The sequence below is a fragment of the Macaca fascicularis genome, chromosome 1 (assembly GCF_037993035.2).
Source record: "Macaca fascicularis isolate 582-1 chromosome 1, T2T-MFA8v1.1".
Classification (NCBI taxonomy): Eukaryota; Metazoa; Chordata; class Mammalia; order Primates; family Cercopithecidae; genus Macaca; species Macaca fascicularis.
The window spans coordinates 211,013,852-211,033,149 of record NC_088375.1 but is presented as its reverse complement, the minus strand read 5'-3'; the positions used below and the strand labels follow the sequence as shown (position 1 = coordinate 211,033,149).

The 19,298-nt window shown below is 50.2% G+C and overlaps 1 protein-coding gene across 2 annotated transcripts in view; it reads right to left on the bottom strand.

Moving 5' to 3' along the window:
* The window catches only part of MYOM3 (myomesin 3), a 59,201-nt gene that overhangs the window by 5,318 nt on the left and 34,585 nt on the right, over positions 1-19,298 (bottom strand). For both annotated transcript variants that reach the window (XM_045378082.3, XM_045378084.3), the window contains exons 21-35: positions 15,226-15,340; positions 14,380-14,536; positions 13,222-13,331; positions 11,027-11,071; positions 10,154-10,290; positions 7,304-7,448; positions 7,079-7,138; positions 6,316-6,383; positions 5,213-5,323; positions 3,395-3,482; positions 2,814-2,852; positions 2,449-2,557; positions 1,021-1,184; positions 348-384; positions 137-159 (exon numbers count right to left, since the gene is read on the bottom strand). In XM_045378082.3, the coding sequence (XP_045234017.2) occupies positions 137-159; positions 348-384; positions 1,021-1,184; positions 2,449-2,557; positions 2,814-2,852; positions 3,395-3,482; positions 5,213-5,323; positions 6,316-6,383; positions 7,079-7,138; positions 7,304-7,448; positions 10,154-10,290; positions 11,027-11,071; positions 13,222-13,331; positions 14,380-14,536; positions 15,226-15,340 (1,408 nt within the window). The remainder of the gene's footprint in view (positions 1-136; positions 160-347; positions 385-1,020; positions 1,185-2,448; positions 2,558-2,813; positions 2,853-3,394; positions 3,483-5,212; positions 5,324-6,315; positions 6,384-7,078; positions 7,139-7,303; positions 7,449-10,153; positions 10,291-11,026; positions 11,072-13,221; positions 13,332-14,379; positions 14,537-15,225; positions 15,341-19,298) is intronic.

The following is a 19,298-nucleotide window of genomic DNA, read 5'->3' as shown; positions in this document are numbered from 1 at the left end:
CTGTAAGACCCCAGAGCCCCACAGACCGTGTCTCCACTGTGGAACGAGGCCTTCAGCAGCCCACCAAGACGCTTGAGCTTCCGGGAAGTTTCCCCAAATTCAGAAACAAAAACGACAAAAATATCGGCAGACTTACTCTTCTCGATGATGGCCAAGGCTCTGAAAAACAAATGGGAACAAGGTGTGACAGTCCACTTGGTAAAGGACAGTCCAGCCCAGGTGGAGGTGAGGGGTGATGAGGGAAATGTGGAGCTGGCTGGGGCTCCCGGAAAGGAGTTGTGAGCCTAATTCATGCCACACCCTGGAGGGGCCTATAATTCACACTGAGAAACGTAGAGGAAACTTACTTCAGTCTCTGGTGTTCAGCCATGGCATCCTCAAAAGCTGTAAGAAGGACAGAGGAGAAAGGGGGCCATCAGGGCCTCTGCTGTCCAACAGTGGGGACAGGGTGACCCTGGGAGCAGAGCTTATCCCTGCCTGTCTTCCACTCTCCTCCCCATGCTGACGTTCTTTTGGGGCAGTGGCAGGACTGGGTGGGAGGGTAGGTGTCCCCCTCAAAAGACCATGGGATTTTCTTTTTTCTTTCTTTTTATTTTGTTAAAAAAATTTTTAAATCTTTCTTTCCTTAACGCCTATCCCAGAGTAATCTTTATTATTATTCTTTTATTTTTTGAGACAAGATCTCACTCTGTGGCCCAGTCTGGAGTACAGTGGTGTGATCATAGCTCATTGCAGCCTCTCTCTCCTGGGCTCAAGCAATCCTCCTGCTTCAGCCTCCCAGGTAGCTGGGAATATAGGCACGCGTCACCATGCCCAGCTAAATTATTTTTATTTTTTGTAGAGATGTTGCCCAGGCTTGTCTCACTATGTTGCCCAGACTGGCCTCAAACTCCAGAGCTCAAGCGATCCTTCCACTTCAGCCTCCCAAAGTGCTGGGATTACAGGACTGACCCAGTGTGCCCAGCCTGTTCATGGGCTTTTCTAAGCAGGTTTCTCTGCAGACATAGGTGGGTGGCTCACCTTGCCCTGAGAGATCTGTTGAGAGCTGCCGGAATTCCTTCCCTGCAGCTATTTCCAGAGTGTATTTGCCCTTGTCTGAGTCTTTGGGGTCCAGGATGTGAAGCCAGATCTCATCCAGGGTGGTGCCCGTCCTTATCCGATCACCACTCTCCAGACGTTTGTCTCTGAATGTGAGGGTGGAGAAATGGTTAAGGCTGCCTGTCTGCAGGTCAACAGATACCCCTGCCCCAAAATCCTCTCCTGTGGTTTTGTTTCAAGATCCGTGGGCTCTGGGTGGTGACCATTCATGAGGCACCAGATAAATATCCATTCACTTATTCATTATTCAACCCTTCATTCATCATTCAATACTGCATTCATTCATTCATTCATTCATTCACCAGTTCTTGTGGCATGACAACTATGTGTCAGTGCTGAATCCGCATTTGTGATGCATGCCACAGGCAGGGACCCTAAGGAAATGGTGCTCCAGGGTCCGTGACTGCCATTTCCCTCACCCTCAGGAGCCAACTTCCTTACCTCTTTATTCTCCTTTTAAACTCTCCCAGGCCTTCTTCCCACAAGCACTCTAACCTTTAGAAACCACATAAGGTGAAACTTTTCCCCTTCTTTACTTAAATTTCATTCCTAGAGACACTGTCCTCTGTTCCCAGTGTTGTGTTGCAGAGGTGACACCTCTGTGCTTAGTCACAGGGCTGAGAAACTCTGGCTAGGGGAGGAACCTATTGTCCTGAAATTCCATCTGGCCTCGGCTCTCACTCATTTGACAACCTTGACCAAATCAGTCAAGCCTTCTCCACAGAATGGGTGCAGTCATGTCTGCTCCACAAGGCTGAGGCATGCATCTGATACAAAGCACTGGGAAAACTCTGCTCTTGGATTATCTGGGGTCACTCAGAGAGTGGCTAAGTCTCTGTGGGTACCTCATCTATCCTGCCTTCAAGCCCTGGCTCTCAGTTAGTGGCCAGCCCTGCAGACCCTTTTCCTGCATGTTTCCCCTAAGCCTGGCTGACCAAATTTGCTAAGGCTGCAGAGGCCCACAAGGATGCCCTGACCCACCTGACCACTTGGCTCTTCTTCGTCCCTGCATCCCTTTCTCCCCCAGTTCCCAGCTGCTCCTCAGAGACTGATCCTGTTGTAGCCATAGAGTTTCCAGAAAAATGTTGTCCCACCAAGGTTCCCACCTTCGCTGGGGGATCTTGGCAAAGCCTTTCTACTCCTCCCACTGCTAATCTTTATCCTTAACTCCTTCTGTGGACAGCAAGACCAGGAAGAGACCCTGTCTCTGCCAACCACTGGGACTGGGCTCTGCTTGGAGAACCTGGCTCTGCTTGGAGGACCGGGCAGGGAGAAGGGAGGGAGGCCCCCGTGGGTCAGGTGCTGAATCCTTTCCAGCCTGGCTGGGGCTCTGGGGCAAGGCGGACCTACTTGTGGAACCAGGTGGTTTTCATGTACTCCACGTCGTAGTACTTGACCTTGCTGAAGATCCGGATCCCTTCCTCGGTCCCCTGGATTTTCAGTGGAGTTGCAGAGAGGGCTGGGGAGACAGAGGAGAAGGATGAGTCTTCCTTGAGGCCATTTAGGCATCAGATTTGGGGGCCAGCTTGTCTGACTCTGCCCTGGGGGGTGGGTAGGTGCTGTAGGGGAAATGCAGTGCTGTGAAGAGGCAGGATTTTCTCTTCAGTGTTTGAGGTTGGAAACTAAACCCACCCCCAATAGCCAAGGCCAGTGTTAGGCTGCTTGGAGGCTGTTGGACATCAGGGCAGGGCTGGGCAAAGAGGCAAGCTGCTTACCACCAATCCTTCCCAGCTCAGTGAAGATGGCATCCAGGGCTGGAGGGAGACAGAGAGAAGGGTTAGCTGGCATAGGGCTCCCCTAGGGATGTGCTAGGAGTGGGGACATCCTTGAAAAAGGCTGGTGGAGCCCATGAGCTGCTCTCGGGGGGACAGGCAGCTCTGTAGGATGACTCTCATAGTTTGGGGATAGGAAGGGGTTCAGGGCACTCGGCGGTGGGGTGGGGAGAAGGGCACTATGGATGGAGGACAAACATGCAAACCTGACAGTTTTTTGCAGGTTGAGCCAATCAGCCTGATAAGGAGCCTGGGCCCACTGTGGGACGAAGGAGTGAACTCAGGCTTTGGGTCTCCAAGCCTGGACTCACTGTGGTATACTGTGGTGAACACGGGCATCAGAGTCACACTGACCTGGCTCCTGCCACTGACTAGCTGTGGAATCTTGGGCTAGTCACTTACTCTCTTTGTGCCTCAATTTCTCCAAGTGACATGGGGATCCCATAAATCTTACTGCACAGATCACATCACAGTCTGCTCCACTGTGCTCCCTCCACAGCCCCTGACCTGTCGACAGCTCCTACCGTCACCCGTGAGGTCCAATATGGTGTCGTCCTCCCCTCGATCGTCAGAAACCATCGCTCTGTAAATTCCCTTGTCCTTTTTGGACAACTGGAAAGAAGGATGAGTGTGTGGTGTCAGCATGGGCTTCAGAAGGAGAGATGGCTACCACATCAGGAAGCCTGGGCTCCAGGCCTGCCCCTCACTCTCTGTGTGACCTCAGGTAAGACCCTTCTCCTCCCTGGGCCTCCGTTTACTTATCTGGGCTGGGTGAGCCCTAAGGCTCCTTTCAGCTCCAGAGCCCTTGGATTCCTAGCTCGGGGTTGGTCTGGGCCTGGGGAAGGGATGGAGTAGGGGGAGTTGAGGGCAGAACCAGACACCTTCATTTGCATTCACAGGCGGCTGATCTGAGCACCACACAGTGAGCCTCACTTTGCAGAGCTTGTCTGGGCCTGGCCCACCTTTCACTCCCTGGGGGCTCCTGGATGGAGGGACCCCCACCACCTGCAGTTCCCCAAGAGGAAGCATGTTTTCTCCTGCCCAGGACAAGGGGGTTCTCTTGGCCCATGTTTTTCAGCCCCAAGTTAAGTCTGAACAAACACTCAGCTAAGCAAGAACCTGAGTTGTGCTTTCAAGGCAAGGTCCAGAGATCAGAAGTGACCTCTCATTACACAGCACCTTCCTTCAGTCCCTCACCTCTCAATACTTCGCAGCAGGACCATCTCCACACAGTGGGGTTGGGGCAGGATCCAAGACAGAGGCAGCTCTTAACCTGAGGATTGAGGTGCTGAGCCCCAAAAATCCTCTCTTATGTCCTCGCCATCCCAGGAAGGCTCCAAGGTCTCAGCCAAACCCAGAGTGGGTGGCTGGAGTGGCTTCTGACCCCACCTTCTAGCCTTATGTCTTTACACTGAAACTCTCTGAGCCTCAGTTTACTCATCAGTAAAATCACGGTATCATCCTTGCCCTGCCTGTGTGCTACAGCTGCTGTGGGGATCAAGGGAGGTAACTCTTAGGAGGCCAGAAACTTTGCACCAATGGGACTGATGATTATACTAAAACTCCGTAACTATGAAGCACCTACTTGGTGCCACAGCCTGTCTGAGGAACTTGCACAGTGGTGGCAAAGGCTGACTTGGCATCAGCCTGGCCAGGATTTGGGAGAAGACCTTGAAATCATTGTTTTCTTCCTAGTCAGCAAACCTCTGTTTGCCCCAGTCCTCCTGGGCACCCAGTGAGGCCACAGACATCAGCAGCAGGGCAGAAAAAGGTTGACGTTTAAGAGCAAGCCTTGTGTTTCTCTCTTAACCAGGCCACGGTCCGCCAAAGGCCATAGGGGAGGACTTGGGGGGAGAATTGAGCTCCAGGCCTGCTTTATTCTGCCCAGATCTGCCTCCCCTGGAGACATCCTTCCTGTCCCGAATCCTAGACTGCTGGGGCAGGAAGGAGGTGTTGAGAGAGCATCCCTTCCAACTCGCTCGGGTTGCAGATGAAAGCTGAGGTCAGAGAGGGACAGGGGCTAGCCCATGCCTGCACAGTCATTGGCAGGGCCAGTACTGGAGCTAAAGAAAAAAACCAGTAATACTGATTCTGTCTCTATTGAAAGTTTGGGGGTTTTAATAGTTTTTGTTTGCATTAATTTTGAGTTTTTAGAATATTGCATACAATATTATTTATCTTGATTACTGAGTTTTTTTGGTGCCCCTTAAATTTTGTGCTCAGGGCTTCACTTGCCTCAACCTAGCCTCGGCCCTGCCTCTGACTCCCAGCCCAGAGCTCTTGGCCCTCCCTGGCTTGCAGCCAAAGGAGAAAGTGAGCCCTGAAGCTGGAGCCACACTTGCCTCTTCGATGCAGAGAAGTCCCGTTCCCGTCTCTGGGTCATACTGACCATCTGGCAGCTCTGCCCTCTGGAAGAACCACTGAAAGCGAGTCTCTTTCTTCGTGTTTGTCACCTGGGGAAGGTGGGGAATGAGGAGACTCTGTCAGGCTTGTTTCTTCTTGAGTCAAAACACACCTGTGCGCACCTTCAGGCATCTCAGCCGAGTCCTTTCACAGACCATATGACTCCTCTGCTGGCTTCCGGACTCTGAATTCTTGCTAATGGTTTTCCCTCTGCCTTTTGATCCCTGCCCTACTCTATTGTCCTTGTAAATGTTCATATGCTTCAGTTAAATGTCATCTCCTCCAGGAAGCCTTTTTTTTGAAGCACCCCATAGTCACCCCCCATCACGATTCATCAATTTCCTGCCCCATTCAGGTCAAGCATGAGTGATGCTGTTTTCCAGTGGTCCTGCCTTGACCATGGGCTCCCAAGACCCACAGAGCCCACTTCATCATCTTTGTATGTTCAGGACCTTGCAGAGTGGCACGTAATAGATGCTCTGAGTTCACTGAATGGATATGCTTCTGGGAGAGCACCCACCCTCCCCTTCCCCAGTTATCTTAACAGGCCGAAGGGTGCTAAGAAGGACCTTAGGCTTTGGAGTCAGATAGACTGGGCTCTCCCTCTTACCGTGTGGCCTTGAGCTATTTCCCCATTTGTTTTCTCATCTATAAAGTGGGGATAGCAATGCCTATGTCACAGATGATTGTGAGGCGGATGAAATCATACTGTGAGTCTCTGAGCACAGGATAATCATAAACACAGGGAGAGCCCTCAACATACAAACGCTCGCAGGCTCCTAGACCTCCTGACCCCTCGGAACCCCTACTGGAGCCACTAGGATCTCGTGCGAGGCTGGTCCACCTCACACTAATCCCACCCCATGGGCGCTGGGAAGGTGGGTTTGCTTTTTGGGTTACATGCAGTCTCCTCGGGGGTGTGTGCGATCCGCCAAGTACAGAGTGTGGAATTTAGGGGGCCAGGTGGGCAGGGACAACAACTGGGCTTGGGGATAAGCCACAGGTCTCCCCGCGCTGGGCCTGGGGGCAGGGCAGGACTTGCCTTGCACGTCAGCTGCACTTGGCAGTCCTCTGTGACCTTCCACTGCAACGGCTGCTCAAAATAGGGACCTGTGTGTGCAAAACAAATATGCCCACCGTCAGAGAGCCATGCTCAGCCAGGGTGCCACCTGTGTCCAGGCAGTGATGGGGGGAGGGGCAGTTAATGGCTATGGGCTTCTCAGATGCTGCCTCTGCCAGGGCTGGGACTGGGGTGAGGCAAGGGTGGTGCTCAGGGTGCAAATTTCTTTCTTTTCTTTTCTTTTCTTTTTTTTTTTGAGACAGAGTCTCGCTCTGTCGCGCAGGCCGGAGTGCAGTGGTGCAATCTCAGCTCATTGCAACCTCCGCCTCCCGGGTTCAAGGACTCTCATGGCTCAGCCTCCTGAGTAGCTGGAATTACAGGCATGTGCCACCACGCCCGGCTAATTTTTGTATTTTTTGTAGAGATAGGATTTCACCATGTTGGCCAGCCTGCTCTTGAACTCCTGACCTCAAGTGATCTGCCCACCTTGGCCTCCCAAAGTGCTGGGATTACAGGCATGAGGCACTGTGTCTGGCTTCAGGGTGCAAAATTTGAGAGGGCTCAGCTCTCACCCTCAGGTCAGGCAAGAGCTATTTTGATCTGGCATTGGGACAGAACTGGACTGAATGGCAGTGGACATCCCTCGGGGTCCCAGCAGGGCTGGGGGTCCCATTAACCCCCAGTCCAGCATCTCTAGCACGAACCAGTGGCCAGGGAGTTTGAACTTCACTCCAGCAGCTCTTACCCTGTTTTCTCTTCCAGTCCCTTCTCTTAGCATCTGCCTGCCTCAGAAGTTTGTCAAAATCTGTGAACACAGAGGGAGGAACCAGCATGAGCCCAGAAGAGTGTGCGTCTGGAGAGGGGACATGGGGCAGCAGAAGGCGAGGGGTGTGCTCAGCAGACTGCAGAGCCGAGGACTCAGGGCTGCGAGGCAGGCCGGGTGTGCAGGGCGGGGCAGGGCGGGGCTGACCGTCATCCACCAGTGTCAAGGTAATCTGGTTTTTGGCTTTTCCGTCTTGGAGTTGAGCGGTGTACGACCCTTTGTCCTCCTCAGACAAGTTCTGGATGATCACTTCCACCAGGCCCTTCTCTCGGTCAAAATTGATTTTGCGGTTCTGAAAAGGACAAACTCCAGAGTCCTTTTCCTTGTTCTGGGAACTTTGTTGAGGGGCGCACATCAGGGTGTAGTGGGCTTGGGGGTGGTAAGCGCAGAGCTGTCAGCCTTCAGAGACTTGGGCGGGGTGTTGGGTAACCCTCTGCGGCTCCCCCCACACCCGGTCCCCTGGATACTTGAATAAGTTACAATTTTTTTGTTGTTGTTTTGTTTTTCTTGAGACAGTCTCACTCTGTTGCCCAGGCTGGGGTGCAGTGGCGCGATCAGTTACAATTTAATAATAAGCCCCCAACCCCCGCTGTGCCATGGTTTTGCCTGTTTTCTTTTCTTTTTTTTTTTTTTGAAACGGAGTCTTGCTCTGTCGCCTGGGCTGGAGTGCAGTGGCCGGATCTTAGCTCACTGCAAGCTCCGCCTCCCGGGTTCACGCCATTCTCCTGCCTCAGCCTCACGAGTAGCTGGGACTACAGGTGCCCGCCACCTCACCCGGCTAGTTTTTTGTATATTTTAGTAGAGACAGGGTTTCACCGTGTTAGCCAGGATGGTCTCGATCTCCTGACCTCGTGATCTGCCCGTCTCGGCCTCCCAAAGTACCGGGATTACAGGCGTGAGCCACTGTGCCCGACCACTTATTTTCTACTTCTTTTAAAATAGGAAAAACCCCATCGGCATGTGTAAAGGACATTGGGAAAAAAAGTACTCATGTACTTGCTACCCAGTATTAACACTCATTTACATTTTACCATATTCTAACCGTTTTTAAAATTTCATTTTCCTCATCTAGGTTCTTTCTCCCTCTGGCTTTATTTGTATGTATGATTTGGAGGAGTGATTTAATTTTGTTTTATTTTTCTATAGGGACAACTGATTGTCCCACCACTGAATACTAATGAGTCCAGACTTTGTAACACTTCCTATACCATGTGGTAAGGTCATTGCACAATCTTTATGCAGAACTTTCAAATCAGTTTTCTGATTTGCACCTTTTGATGCTGGGACAACCAGCCCCATTGCACAGATGCAGAAACAGAGGCACAGACAGGTGAAGAGACCTGTCAAGGTCATATAACCCACAGGGGGTGGACATGAGACTCCTGTCAGAACTAGTACCTTCTTTCTATAATACATATTTTCTTTCTTTCTTTTTTTTTTTTTTGTCATTGGACCTTTGATATATATAACATATATTTTCTTTCTTTTTTCTTTTCTTTTTTTTTTTTTTTTTGAGATAGAGTCTCACTTTATTGCCCAGGCAGGAGTGCAGTGGCACGATCTTGGCTCACTGCAACCTCTGCCTCCTGGATTCAAGCGATTCTCATGCTTCAGTCTCCTTGGTAGCTGGGATTACAGGTGTGCACCACCATGCCCGGCTAATTTTTTGTATTTTTAGTAGAGATGGGGTTTCATCATGTTGGCCAGGCTGGTCTCAAACTCCTGACCTCAGGTGATCCACCTGCCTCGGTCTCCCAATGTGCTGGGATTACAGGCATGGGCCACCCCACCCAGCCACAACATGTATTTTCTAATGGCTGCTTTGCCATCTGGAGATGAAATTCACAAATAATATGAGATTGAGTCACGAATTTGAATGTCTCATGAGGTTGAAATTGCCATGTCAGCAGGTAAACAGTTGAATATCGACAAATCATGTGGTTCAATCTAATACAACCTGTCTACAGATATGATTTACAAAATAACATCATACTCTAACCATAATATAAAGAAGAAATAAGTCATTTAAAATAAAAATATTTCAATATAGACGTGCTTGGATATAACCTCAATTATGCCGCACTGATTTATAATGAATTGGTTTGACTTTAAAAGAAGAAAAACAAAAAAACAGAAGCTATTCTGTACAAAAGCAGGAAAATGAATGAGCGTAGGTAAAGTAGCCAGCAGAATAAAAATTCTCCATTCAGTGTATAGTAAAATTGCACACTTTGGGAGGCTGGGTAGGAGGATCGCCTGAGTTCAGGAGTTTGCAGCCTAGGCAACAAGGCAAAACCCTGTCTACAAAAAAAATATTAAAATTAGCCGGGCATGGTGGTGTGTGACTGTGGTCTCAACTACTCGGGAGGCTGAGGTGGGAGGATCGCTTGAGTCTGGGAGGTTGAGGCTGCAGTGAGCTGAGATCATGCCACTGCACTTTTGCCATGATAACAAAGTGAGGTTCTGTCTCAAAAACAAACAAATAAAAACAGAAAACAAAAAATAAAATTGTTCGGGAGACAGAGGCAGGAGTACTTGAGGCCAGGAGTTCAAGATCAACTTGGTCAACACAGTGAGCCCCCATCTCTAACTAAAATGATTAAAAAAAAGAAAAAAATGTACAAAAATACTTTGTATTTGTATCTAAAATAGAGTTAGGGTCTAGCCTTGGATAATTATAGGCATGAATGCAGGTTTTTCATCTTAAGAATAGTGGGGTAATCAAAAGTTGTGGGGGGGATGGAAATTCTTTGTTTGTGGGAATGTCCCTTGCATTGGCCAGCATGTGGTGTCCCTGCCAACCCCCACCCCCAACACCAGCACTGGTACTAAAAGCCAAAGGTCCTCATCCCGTCCCCATCACTGAACGGCAAAAGCACACCGTCATTTCTGAAATGGCCACTAGGGGGAAGTACCAGCCCATGCAGAATCACGACCCGGTGAGGCCACCTCCCCGGCAGGGGAGCCTCACTTCAGGGATTGTGAGCACCCAATTACCGGAGAGCTGAAGATCTCCTTGTTGTTGAAGATTAGATGCAGCTCAGCGACTGGAGATAACTTTTCTACTTCCAGCCAAAGCCGCAGCTCTCCTCGTTCCAGGATGTCAACGTTCCAGCCGGAGATCAGTTTGATCACTGGGAGGCGCAGGATGGGAAGCGGGTGGGTTGGACCCCTTCTCCCTTTCCCGCTCCCTTCCAGCCCCACCTGGAGCACACCCTTGGCATCTGACATTGCAAAACGCTTAGAGAACCTGAAGGAGACTCTACCGGGTGGGGCTCAGAGGAGGGTTTTCCGAATGCCCACTCTGGATCTATTTAATCCGAATGCCCACTCTGGATCTATTTAATCTCAGCGAAGCATTTCCTCTTCTAAGAGCTCTGGGGCTGCCGTTCTCAACCTGGCCGGGCATTGGATCCCTGAGGACTTTCAAAAACCCTAGCATCTGGGCTCCATCCTCAGAGATTCTGATTTGTCTGGGGCATGGCCTAGGTATTGGGATTAGGAAAGGCGTCATCATGGTTCTTTTGTGTAGCCAAGTTTGTGACCTCCCCTGCTCTAGGGACTGCACACACTGTCCCTAGCCAACGGAGGGAAGCAGAGGTTTAGAAGATCCCAAATCCTAATGACTAAAGAGCCAATTATAGTAATTATAGAAGAGGACAACGCCCACATGTCGCTTCCTCGCATCCCCTTTCCTGCTGCTCTTTTCCTTCCGTGAGCTTCCTGAGTGGTGTCTGACCTTCTAGCTCTGTGGTTCCCCCACCCTCTGGGGGTTGTTTCCTGGTCCTTGGCCTGACTCTGCTCTGCTCAGAACATGCCAATGGGCCCAGTGGGGACTGCACAAGGCTGCAGCTTGGACTGCTTGCTTACCTGGGTTTCTGATTTCATGACTCAGCTTCTTCAACTTCTCCAGCTCTGGGATAGGGGGGAGTAAGGAAGAAACCAGAGAGAATGAAATATCCTGACCGGGGGTGGGAGGCCCACAGGAGCCATCCAATGATCCTGTGCTGGGTCAAAGTTCCAAGAGACACCTCCCCCCAAGTTGGGGTCCCTTGGCTCCATAGGGGCCATGATGAATACTGTAGGCCTTTGCCCTGGGGCACTGAGGGTGATGCCAAGGCTGCTGCTGACCACCCTGAAGTTGCATCTTCTCCCTGTCCTTCAAGGCCTAGATCAAGTCTTACTTCCCTAGAGGAGCACCTACCATGTGCCTGGTTCTGCATACTTTATTAGTCCTCTGCAATGCTGTGGGCTGAGTATTACTGTCTGCCTCTGGTCACTCTGGGACCACTGGTGCCAGGGCCTCATTGCTCACCTCTGTCATATGCTATCTTAGTGTCCCTGGGTCTGGACCACACAGAGCACTGCAGCCCAGAAGTCTCAGATTGTTCTAGAATGCTGTCTTATTTGCTGACTGTTTCTTCTTCTTTGTCTTTTCTTTTTTTTGAGACAGAGTTTTGCTCTTGTTACCCAGGCTGGAGTGCGATGGTGTGATCTTGGCTCACTGCAACCTCTGCCTCCAGGGTTTAAGCGATTCTCCTGCCTCAGCCTCCCAAGTAGCTGGGATTACAGGAGTGTGCCACCATGCCCAGCTAATTTTTTGTATTTTTAGTAGAGACAGGGTTTCACCATGTTGGCCAGGCTGGTCTTGAACTCCTGACTTCAGGTGATCCGCCCGCCTCAGCTTCCCAAAGTGCTGGGATTATAGGTGTGAGCCACTGCGCCCGGCCTGCTGACTGCTTCTTTGTGTTGCCTCTTCTGCTAAGGCGAGCTCTGAATCTACGTGAATGTCTTGTATACAGTAGGTGCTCAGACAATACGGACTGTGTGGATGAACTGGCGGGGCAGAGCCCACGCCTCATTTTCTCTAGTAAGCCCCAGAATCCTTAACACAATGAGTCTAGATTCATGGCAAGCACACGGCAAACAAAACCAAAAAACACCATCATTTTCATGGATGGCTTTAGTTTGCATAGAATCATCTGATTGTATCTGCATAACAATATTGTTTCAGGTGGGGGCAGCCAGGGATTATAATCCCTCTTTATGGGTGAGGAAACTGAGGCCCAGGAAGGTGGCATGACTTGTCCAAAATCAGCCAGCAAATTATGGAACCGGAATTGGAACCCGGGTCTCTCTGGCTTCTGCTTCTTAACAAAATCAAAAGGCCTCACGTGCCACGAGCAGGACAGACAATGGGCAAAGGCTGTCCTGGTTGCTACGGAGGGAGCAGAGCATCTCATTGGCTGTGAGCACAGGCTTTGGTTCAGTTTAATTTATCAAATATGGATGGTCCTTTAGACGTGGTATTCACTCTCTGGTTACCCACAGTACTCAACACTCCCTATTGTCACCCCATTTCTCAGACCAACTGCTGTTTGCAATTTATCATCACACTTGCACTGTTGTTTTTGGGGGCTACAGAAGGAAACAAAAATAATTCTAGTACCTTTGCTTTTACCAAAAGTGGGAAAACAGGCTAGGCACAGTGGCTCACGCCTGTAATCCCAACACTTTGGGAGGCTGAGGTGGGCAGATCACAAGGTCAGGAGATTGAGACCATCCTGGCTAATACAGTGAAACCCCATCTCTACTAAAAACACAAAAAATTAGCCCGGCGTGGTGGCAGGCGCCTGTAGTCCCAGCTACTCAGGGAGCTCAGTCAGGAAAATTGCTTGAACCCAGGAGACAGAGGTTGCAGTGAGCCGAGATCATGCCACTGCATTCCAGCCTGGGCGACGGAGCGAGACTCCGTCTCAAGAAATAATAGTAATAATTTAAAAATAAAGAAGTGGGACAGCAAAAGAGAGACCAGAAAAATGTAAATTTCACTGGGCGGGGATTTTTGTCTGTCGAGTTCACTGATGTAATATCCAGGGCCTACCTGGCCTGTGGCAGGTCCTTAATAGATATCTGTTGATGGAAAGAATGGGTGGGTGAGGGCCTACTTCTCTGGGGAAATTGCCACTTTACTTATTTGGGTTGCTTCTTGCTGACCTCTGTGCGCATTTGTGTTTGGGACTCTCTCTCTGGGGAGGTGGCAGGGAGCGGGGCAGGTGCGTTACCTTCCTCGGTCAGCGTGTGGCTTGCGGAGATGTCTTCATCGGCGTCAGTGACTATGACTGAGTAGGTGCCCAAATCCTCGAGGCCAGGTTCTTTCAGGATGACCTTGGACCTGGCAGAGACAGGAGAGCAGAGGATCTGGGAGGAGCTCCTTAGTCTTGTGCACTAGAGGCCTGGGAGCCAGGGAGTCCAGGTTGCCTCTGGTGAGCCTGTACCACAAGCAGACCCTGGCCAAGTCAGGAAGCACAGGCAGCTGCCTCCTTCTACCTCCTCAGGGTCCCCTCAGGGTCCCACCTTCAATGGTGCCATTATCTGGGCTCTCTGGCACTGGGTCTGCACTGGTCACACCACCCTGACCTCCTCCACGGCTTGAGGCGTAGGCTTTATGCCTTGCTGGACAGAGCTGAGGCCATGAGCCGCTGGGGGAGGAGTGAGACATGGGGGCGTCTGACAGGGGTCCTTGTGGTCATCTGGTCCAACTCTACATGCTATAGATGAGGAACCTGAGTACAGAGAACTTGTAAGAGCAAGTCCCTGGCACCCAGGCTAGAAACCAAGTCCTCTTTGAAGGTCTCCTCGAAGGTACTGAGTTAGGGGCACATATAATTCCCTACGGAAAAGGAATCTCCAAAAGAACAGTGCCATTGGCTGAGCGCAGTGGCTCACGACTGTAATCCCAGCACTTTGGGAGGCTGAGTGGGGAGCATTGATTGAGCTCAGGAATTAGAGACAAGCCTAGACAACAGAGTGAGACCCCATCTCTACAAAAAAATACAAAAATTAGCTGGGTGTGGTGACATGTGCCTGTAGTCAAGCTACTCAGGAGACTGAGGTGGGAGGGTCGCTTGAGCTTGGGAGGTCAAGGCTGCAGTGAGCTGAGATCATGCCATCGCACAGCCTGGGCAACACAGCAAGACCTTGTCTCAAAAAAAAGAAAGAAAAGAAAAGAAAAGAAAAAATAGCGCCATTGCAGTCCCGTAAGTGCACTCTCCACTCTTCTCACTAAGGTTGCAGTCAGTGTCCTCAGAGAAAGACTGAGCAGCACCTTTCAGCCATCATTGATAAGTCCTGCCCTGTGGTCTCAGCCGGGAGCATCTGCCAGCTCCTCTGACAGTATTTGGGTCTCGTTGAGCAGTTGTTTCTCCTCTCGCCTCACTTACTTGTTAACTGTATCCTCGATCATGACCCTCTGGGGGTCCAGTGGGCCCTTGTAGTCTTTGGACCACTGAAACTCTGAGGAGTCGGGGGCTTCAGGGGCTTCGAAAGCCAAATAGATAAAACCCTCTTCATCCACACCAACCTCGATCTCATGGGCACCTGAGGGCGAGATCCAATAGAGGGCAGTGGATGTTTATACATAATAAACCAGGTCACACCCCTCCCCTGCTTAAACCTCCAGGGCCTGCCCGTTGCTCTTAATAATAAATTTGACTCCTTGCTGTGTCTGCCAAGGCATTGCATGATCTGGCTCCTTCTCACCTCAAATGTCACCTCTTCAGAGAGGCCCTCCTTGACTGCCCTAGCTAAGCAACCTTGCCCCATCCTATCATCCTGTTTCTTTTATAATAAAGCACTTATCTCTATCTTAAATCGCTTTCCTCATGCAATAGTTTACTTGTTTACTGCTCTCTGCTCCCCCTACTCCTACATTAGAGCAGGGATCTTACTCTCTCATTCACTCCTGTATTCACAGTGCAACGTGGGCATCACCAAATATTTATTAAATGAATGAATAATTAAAAGAATGGAAAGAGAACGTGCTTTATAGTTGGGAGAGGTGGGTGATTCTGTCATATACTAGCACGTGACCTGGTTGATCTTCTCTGAGCTATAATAAAATCAGTGTCAATGTGGGATGATGACCCCTCCCTCAGGGGCTTGCTGGAGGGCCAGAGAAATGTGAGGGCTTAGCACAGCATCAGGCTTCTCCCAACTTCCCTTGAACACCACCCGTCCCCAACGGTGTAGCCCAGCGGCAGAGCTCTGGCCTCTCCGGCCACCCTTACCTGGCTTGTCCTCCAGGAGCACAGGATCGGTGGGCATGGACGGTTGCCCCAGACCAGCCGAATTCATGGCCTGTACCTGGAACACGTAACTCTTTCCTGGCTGCAAGTCAGAAACCTGGGGGCAGAGGGCAAGAACCAGCACTGAGGACAGCAGTGACTTTTCCTGCAACCCAGGCCCCAGTGTGCAGGAAACCACTCGGGGAGCCACTCTCAACAAGAAAACCCTCTCTCTTCTTGTGTCCCTCATCTTTCCATGTGACAAAGACGGCCGTTCAACACCTGGGGATTGTCTTTGCCATCCTTTCCTTGGGCTGTCTCCACCAATCACCAGGTTCCATCTGTTTTATTTCCCTAATGTTTCTTTCTTTCTTTTTTTTTTTTTTTTTGAGACAAAGTTTTACTGTTGTCGCCCAGGCTGGAGTGCAGTGGCACAATCTCTGCCCACTGCAACCTCTGCTTATCTGGTTCAAGCAATTCTCCCGCCTCAGCCTCCCGAGTAGCTAGGATTACAGGCACTCGCCACCATGCCTGGCAGATTTTTGTATTTTTAGTAGAGATGGGGTTTCACCATATTGGCCAGGCTAGTCTCGAACTCCTGACCTCAGGTAATCCACCCGCCTCAGCCGCTGAAAGTGCTGTGATTACAGGTGTGAGCCACCACCACGCCCGGCCTCCCTAATGTTTCTTAAATGTGGCCACTTTCCTCCAGGTCCCATCCACAGCCATGATTGAGGCTTTGTTTCTCCTCACCTGGGGCAGCCCAACAGTTTCCTAAAGGGCGTTTCTGCCCTGGGACCCTTCTCTCCAAGTCTATCTTTCCCTCTGCCGATCTGATGATGTGTACATCTTTTAGTGGCCTTCAGGGTCAAGTTCAAATTTCGAGGTTGAGTACCTAGAGTCTTCCTAACCTGGCCTTAGCCTGTTGTCCTCTTGTCCTTCCATCTGTCCCCTTCACACCACAGCTCTCTCAGCGTCCCCACATCCATCACACCATTTCACACCTCCCTGCCTTTGCCTTTGCTGAGTGCGCTGCCTGGGATGCCGTCCCGCCTCCCTCCTGGCTCACTCCACTGTAGCCTGTGCTTCATCACTCAGTTTCGGCAGACACGTGGATTCCAGGAAGCACCTCTCACCTTCTCTTTTGAGCGTCCAGAATTCCTGAGACCCCCTCAATTGCAACATTTATCACACAGTATTGTTGTTGCCTGCTACCCAACAACTGTGACTTATTTAGTTTCTCATGCCTAGGAATTGGTCCAGGCCTGGCATCAAAGCAGGTGTGAAGAAATGTTTAGCCAGTGGCTGACTGACCGAATGGTGGCCAACAGTCCACATGCAGAAGCCGGTGCCAGGTCACCAAGGCTGTCCTGCCCTGGCCTGGGCCAACGTACATGCGGAGGGGGCGAGCCACTCATATAGGTGAAGACCTCACCTATATGAGGTCAGGAGACCTCAAGGTCTCAGCAGAGTCCCCTGGCTGAGGCTTGTCTTCCCTGATTCCGTCTGAGGTGGCTTTAATTTCATTTTTTGTAAAATGAAGGTATTTTAATTTTTCCAATTATAAAAGAAATACACACTTGTTGCGAAACATTTTAAGTGACAGAGCACAACATGCCATGAAGGACTAAAGCGCCCCTGGCAGGCCCTCCCCCAGACATCACCAGAATGAACCATTTGGTAAAAATTTTTTTTTTTTTTTTTTTTGAGACAGAGTCTCACCTGTTGCCCAGCGGGAATGCAGTGGCCGGATCTCAGCTCACTGCAAGCTCCGCCTCCCGGGTTCATGCCATTCTCTTGCCTCCACCTCCCAAGTAGCTGGGACTACAGGCGCCCGCCACCACGCCCGGCTAATTTTTTGTATTTTTAGTAGAGACGGGGTTTCACCGTGTTACCCTGGATGGTCTCGATCTCCTGACCTCGTGATCTGCCCGTCTCAGCCTCCCAAAGTGCTGGGATTACAGGTGTGAGCCACCATGCCCGGCCAACGTAAAAATCTTTTTAGAAAATTTTTTTTTTTTTTTTTTTTGAGATGGAATCTCGCTCTGTGGCCCAGGCTGGAGTGCAGTGGTATGATCTCGGCTCACTGCAACCTCCGCCTCCCAGGTTCAAGTGATTCTCCTGCCTTAGCCTTCTGCGTAGCTGGGACTACAGGCATGCGCCATCACATGTGGCTGATTTTTGTATTTTTGTTGTAGAAACGAGGTTTCACTATGTTGGCCAGGCTGGTCTCAAACTCCTGACCTCAGGAGATCTGCCTCGGTCTCCTAGAGTGCTGGGATTACAGCCATGAGCCCCCACTGCGCCTGGGCAAAATCTTTTTAGACTTTTCCAAGGACATAATCCAGGTAGAAACAGGACATGCACCTATCCTATTTGTTAGTATCTTATTCTTTCCCATTGTGACAGGCTTCTTGAGCCAGCCTTCTTTCCTCCGGCTGCTCCCTAATACAATGTTGATGAATGGGCTTGAAAACTGCATATCTTCCTGCCTGCTGGGGAAAAGCACCCAGGAAAACGGGCTGGAGAAATACTTCACCTTTCCCTAGGGCTGCAGAAAATGGAACCTAATCCACATCACATTCTTACAAATATTCCTCAAATAAAGGAGGCCCTGAGACAACGCTGGCCCTAGGTGTAGACACTATGGCCTGTGAAAGTGGCCTTCAGTCACCTGGAAGTCTAACTCTGATTGGTTGTCTAAGGTAGTAATTTGTGTCTGCTAATAATGCTTCCAAGCGACATCTTTGTTTCCTGACATGTCTAAGTGTTTGTGAATTGTCTTGGTTAGGCCAGGAGAAGACTCTGTGATTTCCTCACCTCCCGCACGGGTGGAAGTGAAAGCAACCGCCACTCTAGAACAAAACCAGTGATTCTGCTAGACTTCTCATTCAGCCAAAGACTCTAGAGTTTGTTTCTCATTTAAATTAAGGAACATGTAGCCTCAGCCTCCCAAAGTGCTGGGATGCTCGGGGGCTCTAAACAGTTCTGTTCAAGGTGGGTCTGCACTGGAAACTGATCTGGATGGCTGAGGCAGGGGAACTTGAGACCTCTGTCAGGCCTGCAGGCGTCTCACCTGGCTGGGGCATTGTCCACTCTTTGCACTCATGCATACATGTTTATCTATATTATATATAACATGTTATATATATTATACGCTATTCACATATAAATATCCTACTCTGTATTCTGCTTTGTTTTTCTTAGCCACATAGGATGGATACCTTTTTGTGTTAATACATGCATGTAGGTCCACCTCATTCTTTTTTTTTTGAGACAGGGTCTTGCTCTGTCCCTCAGGCTGGAGTGCAGTGGTACGATCACAGCTCCCTGCCTGCAGCCTGGACCTCTCTGGGCTCAGGTGATCCTCCCACTTCAGGTGATACTCCCGAGTAGCTGCGACTACAGGTGTATACCACCACACCTGGCTAATTTTTTTTATTTTGTAGAGATGAAGTTTCTCCATGTTTCCCAGGCTGGTCTCGAACTCCTGGGCTTCAGCAATCCTCCCACCTCAGCCTCCTCAGAGTGCTGAGATTAAAGGAATGAGCCACCATGCCCTGCCCATCTCCATTCTTCACACCGCCTTGTTCCTTTAACTGCCTTATTCTTTATACTGCCTGGCACAGGATTCTACTTTTAAGATACACTGTGATGAACTTAAGCAACACCCCTACTAATAGATGTTTCAGTTGTTTCTAGCTTGGGCCATTATAAAGAAGGCTATAAGAAGCATCTTTATCCTTAGATCTTTGCACATTTGCCTAATTACCTTTCTATAATTCAATCCCAGGAGCAGAATTCCGGGGTCAGGGGGCATGCATGGGCAAATGGTGATGTACCTGGCTGATAGCAAGTGAGTCTTTACGGAGGTGCCTGCCTAGCATGGAGCAGGATATGGGCACCAGCCAGCCAGACCCACCTCCAACTTGCTGTGTGACCCTAGGCAAATCGCTCTTCCTCTCTGGTCCTCTGCTGCCATTAAGTGAGGGCAACGATGTCTGGAGGTCATTCCGGTGCTAATGTTCTAGTGGCAGGGAAGGCTCAGGGCCAGTCAGAAGATGAAGGCATAAGAA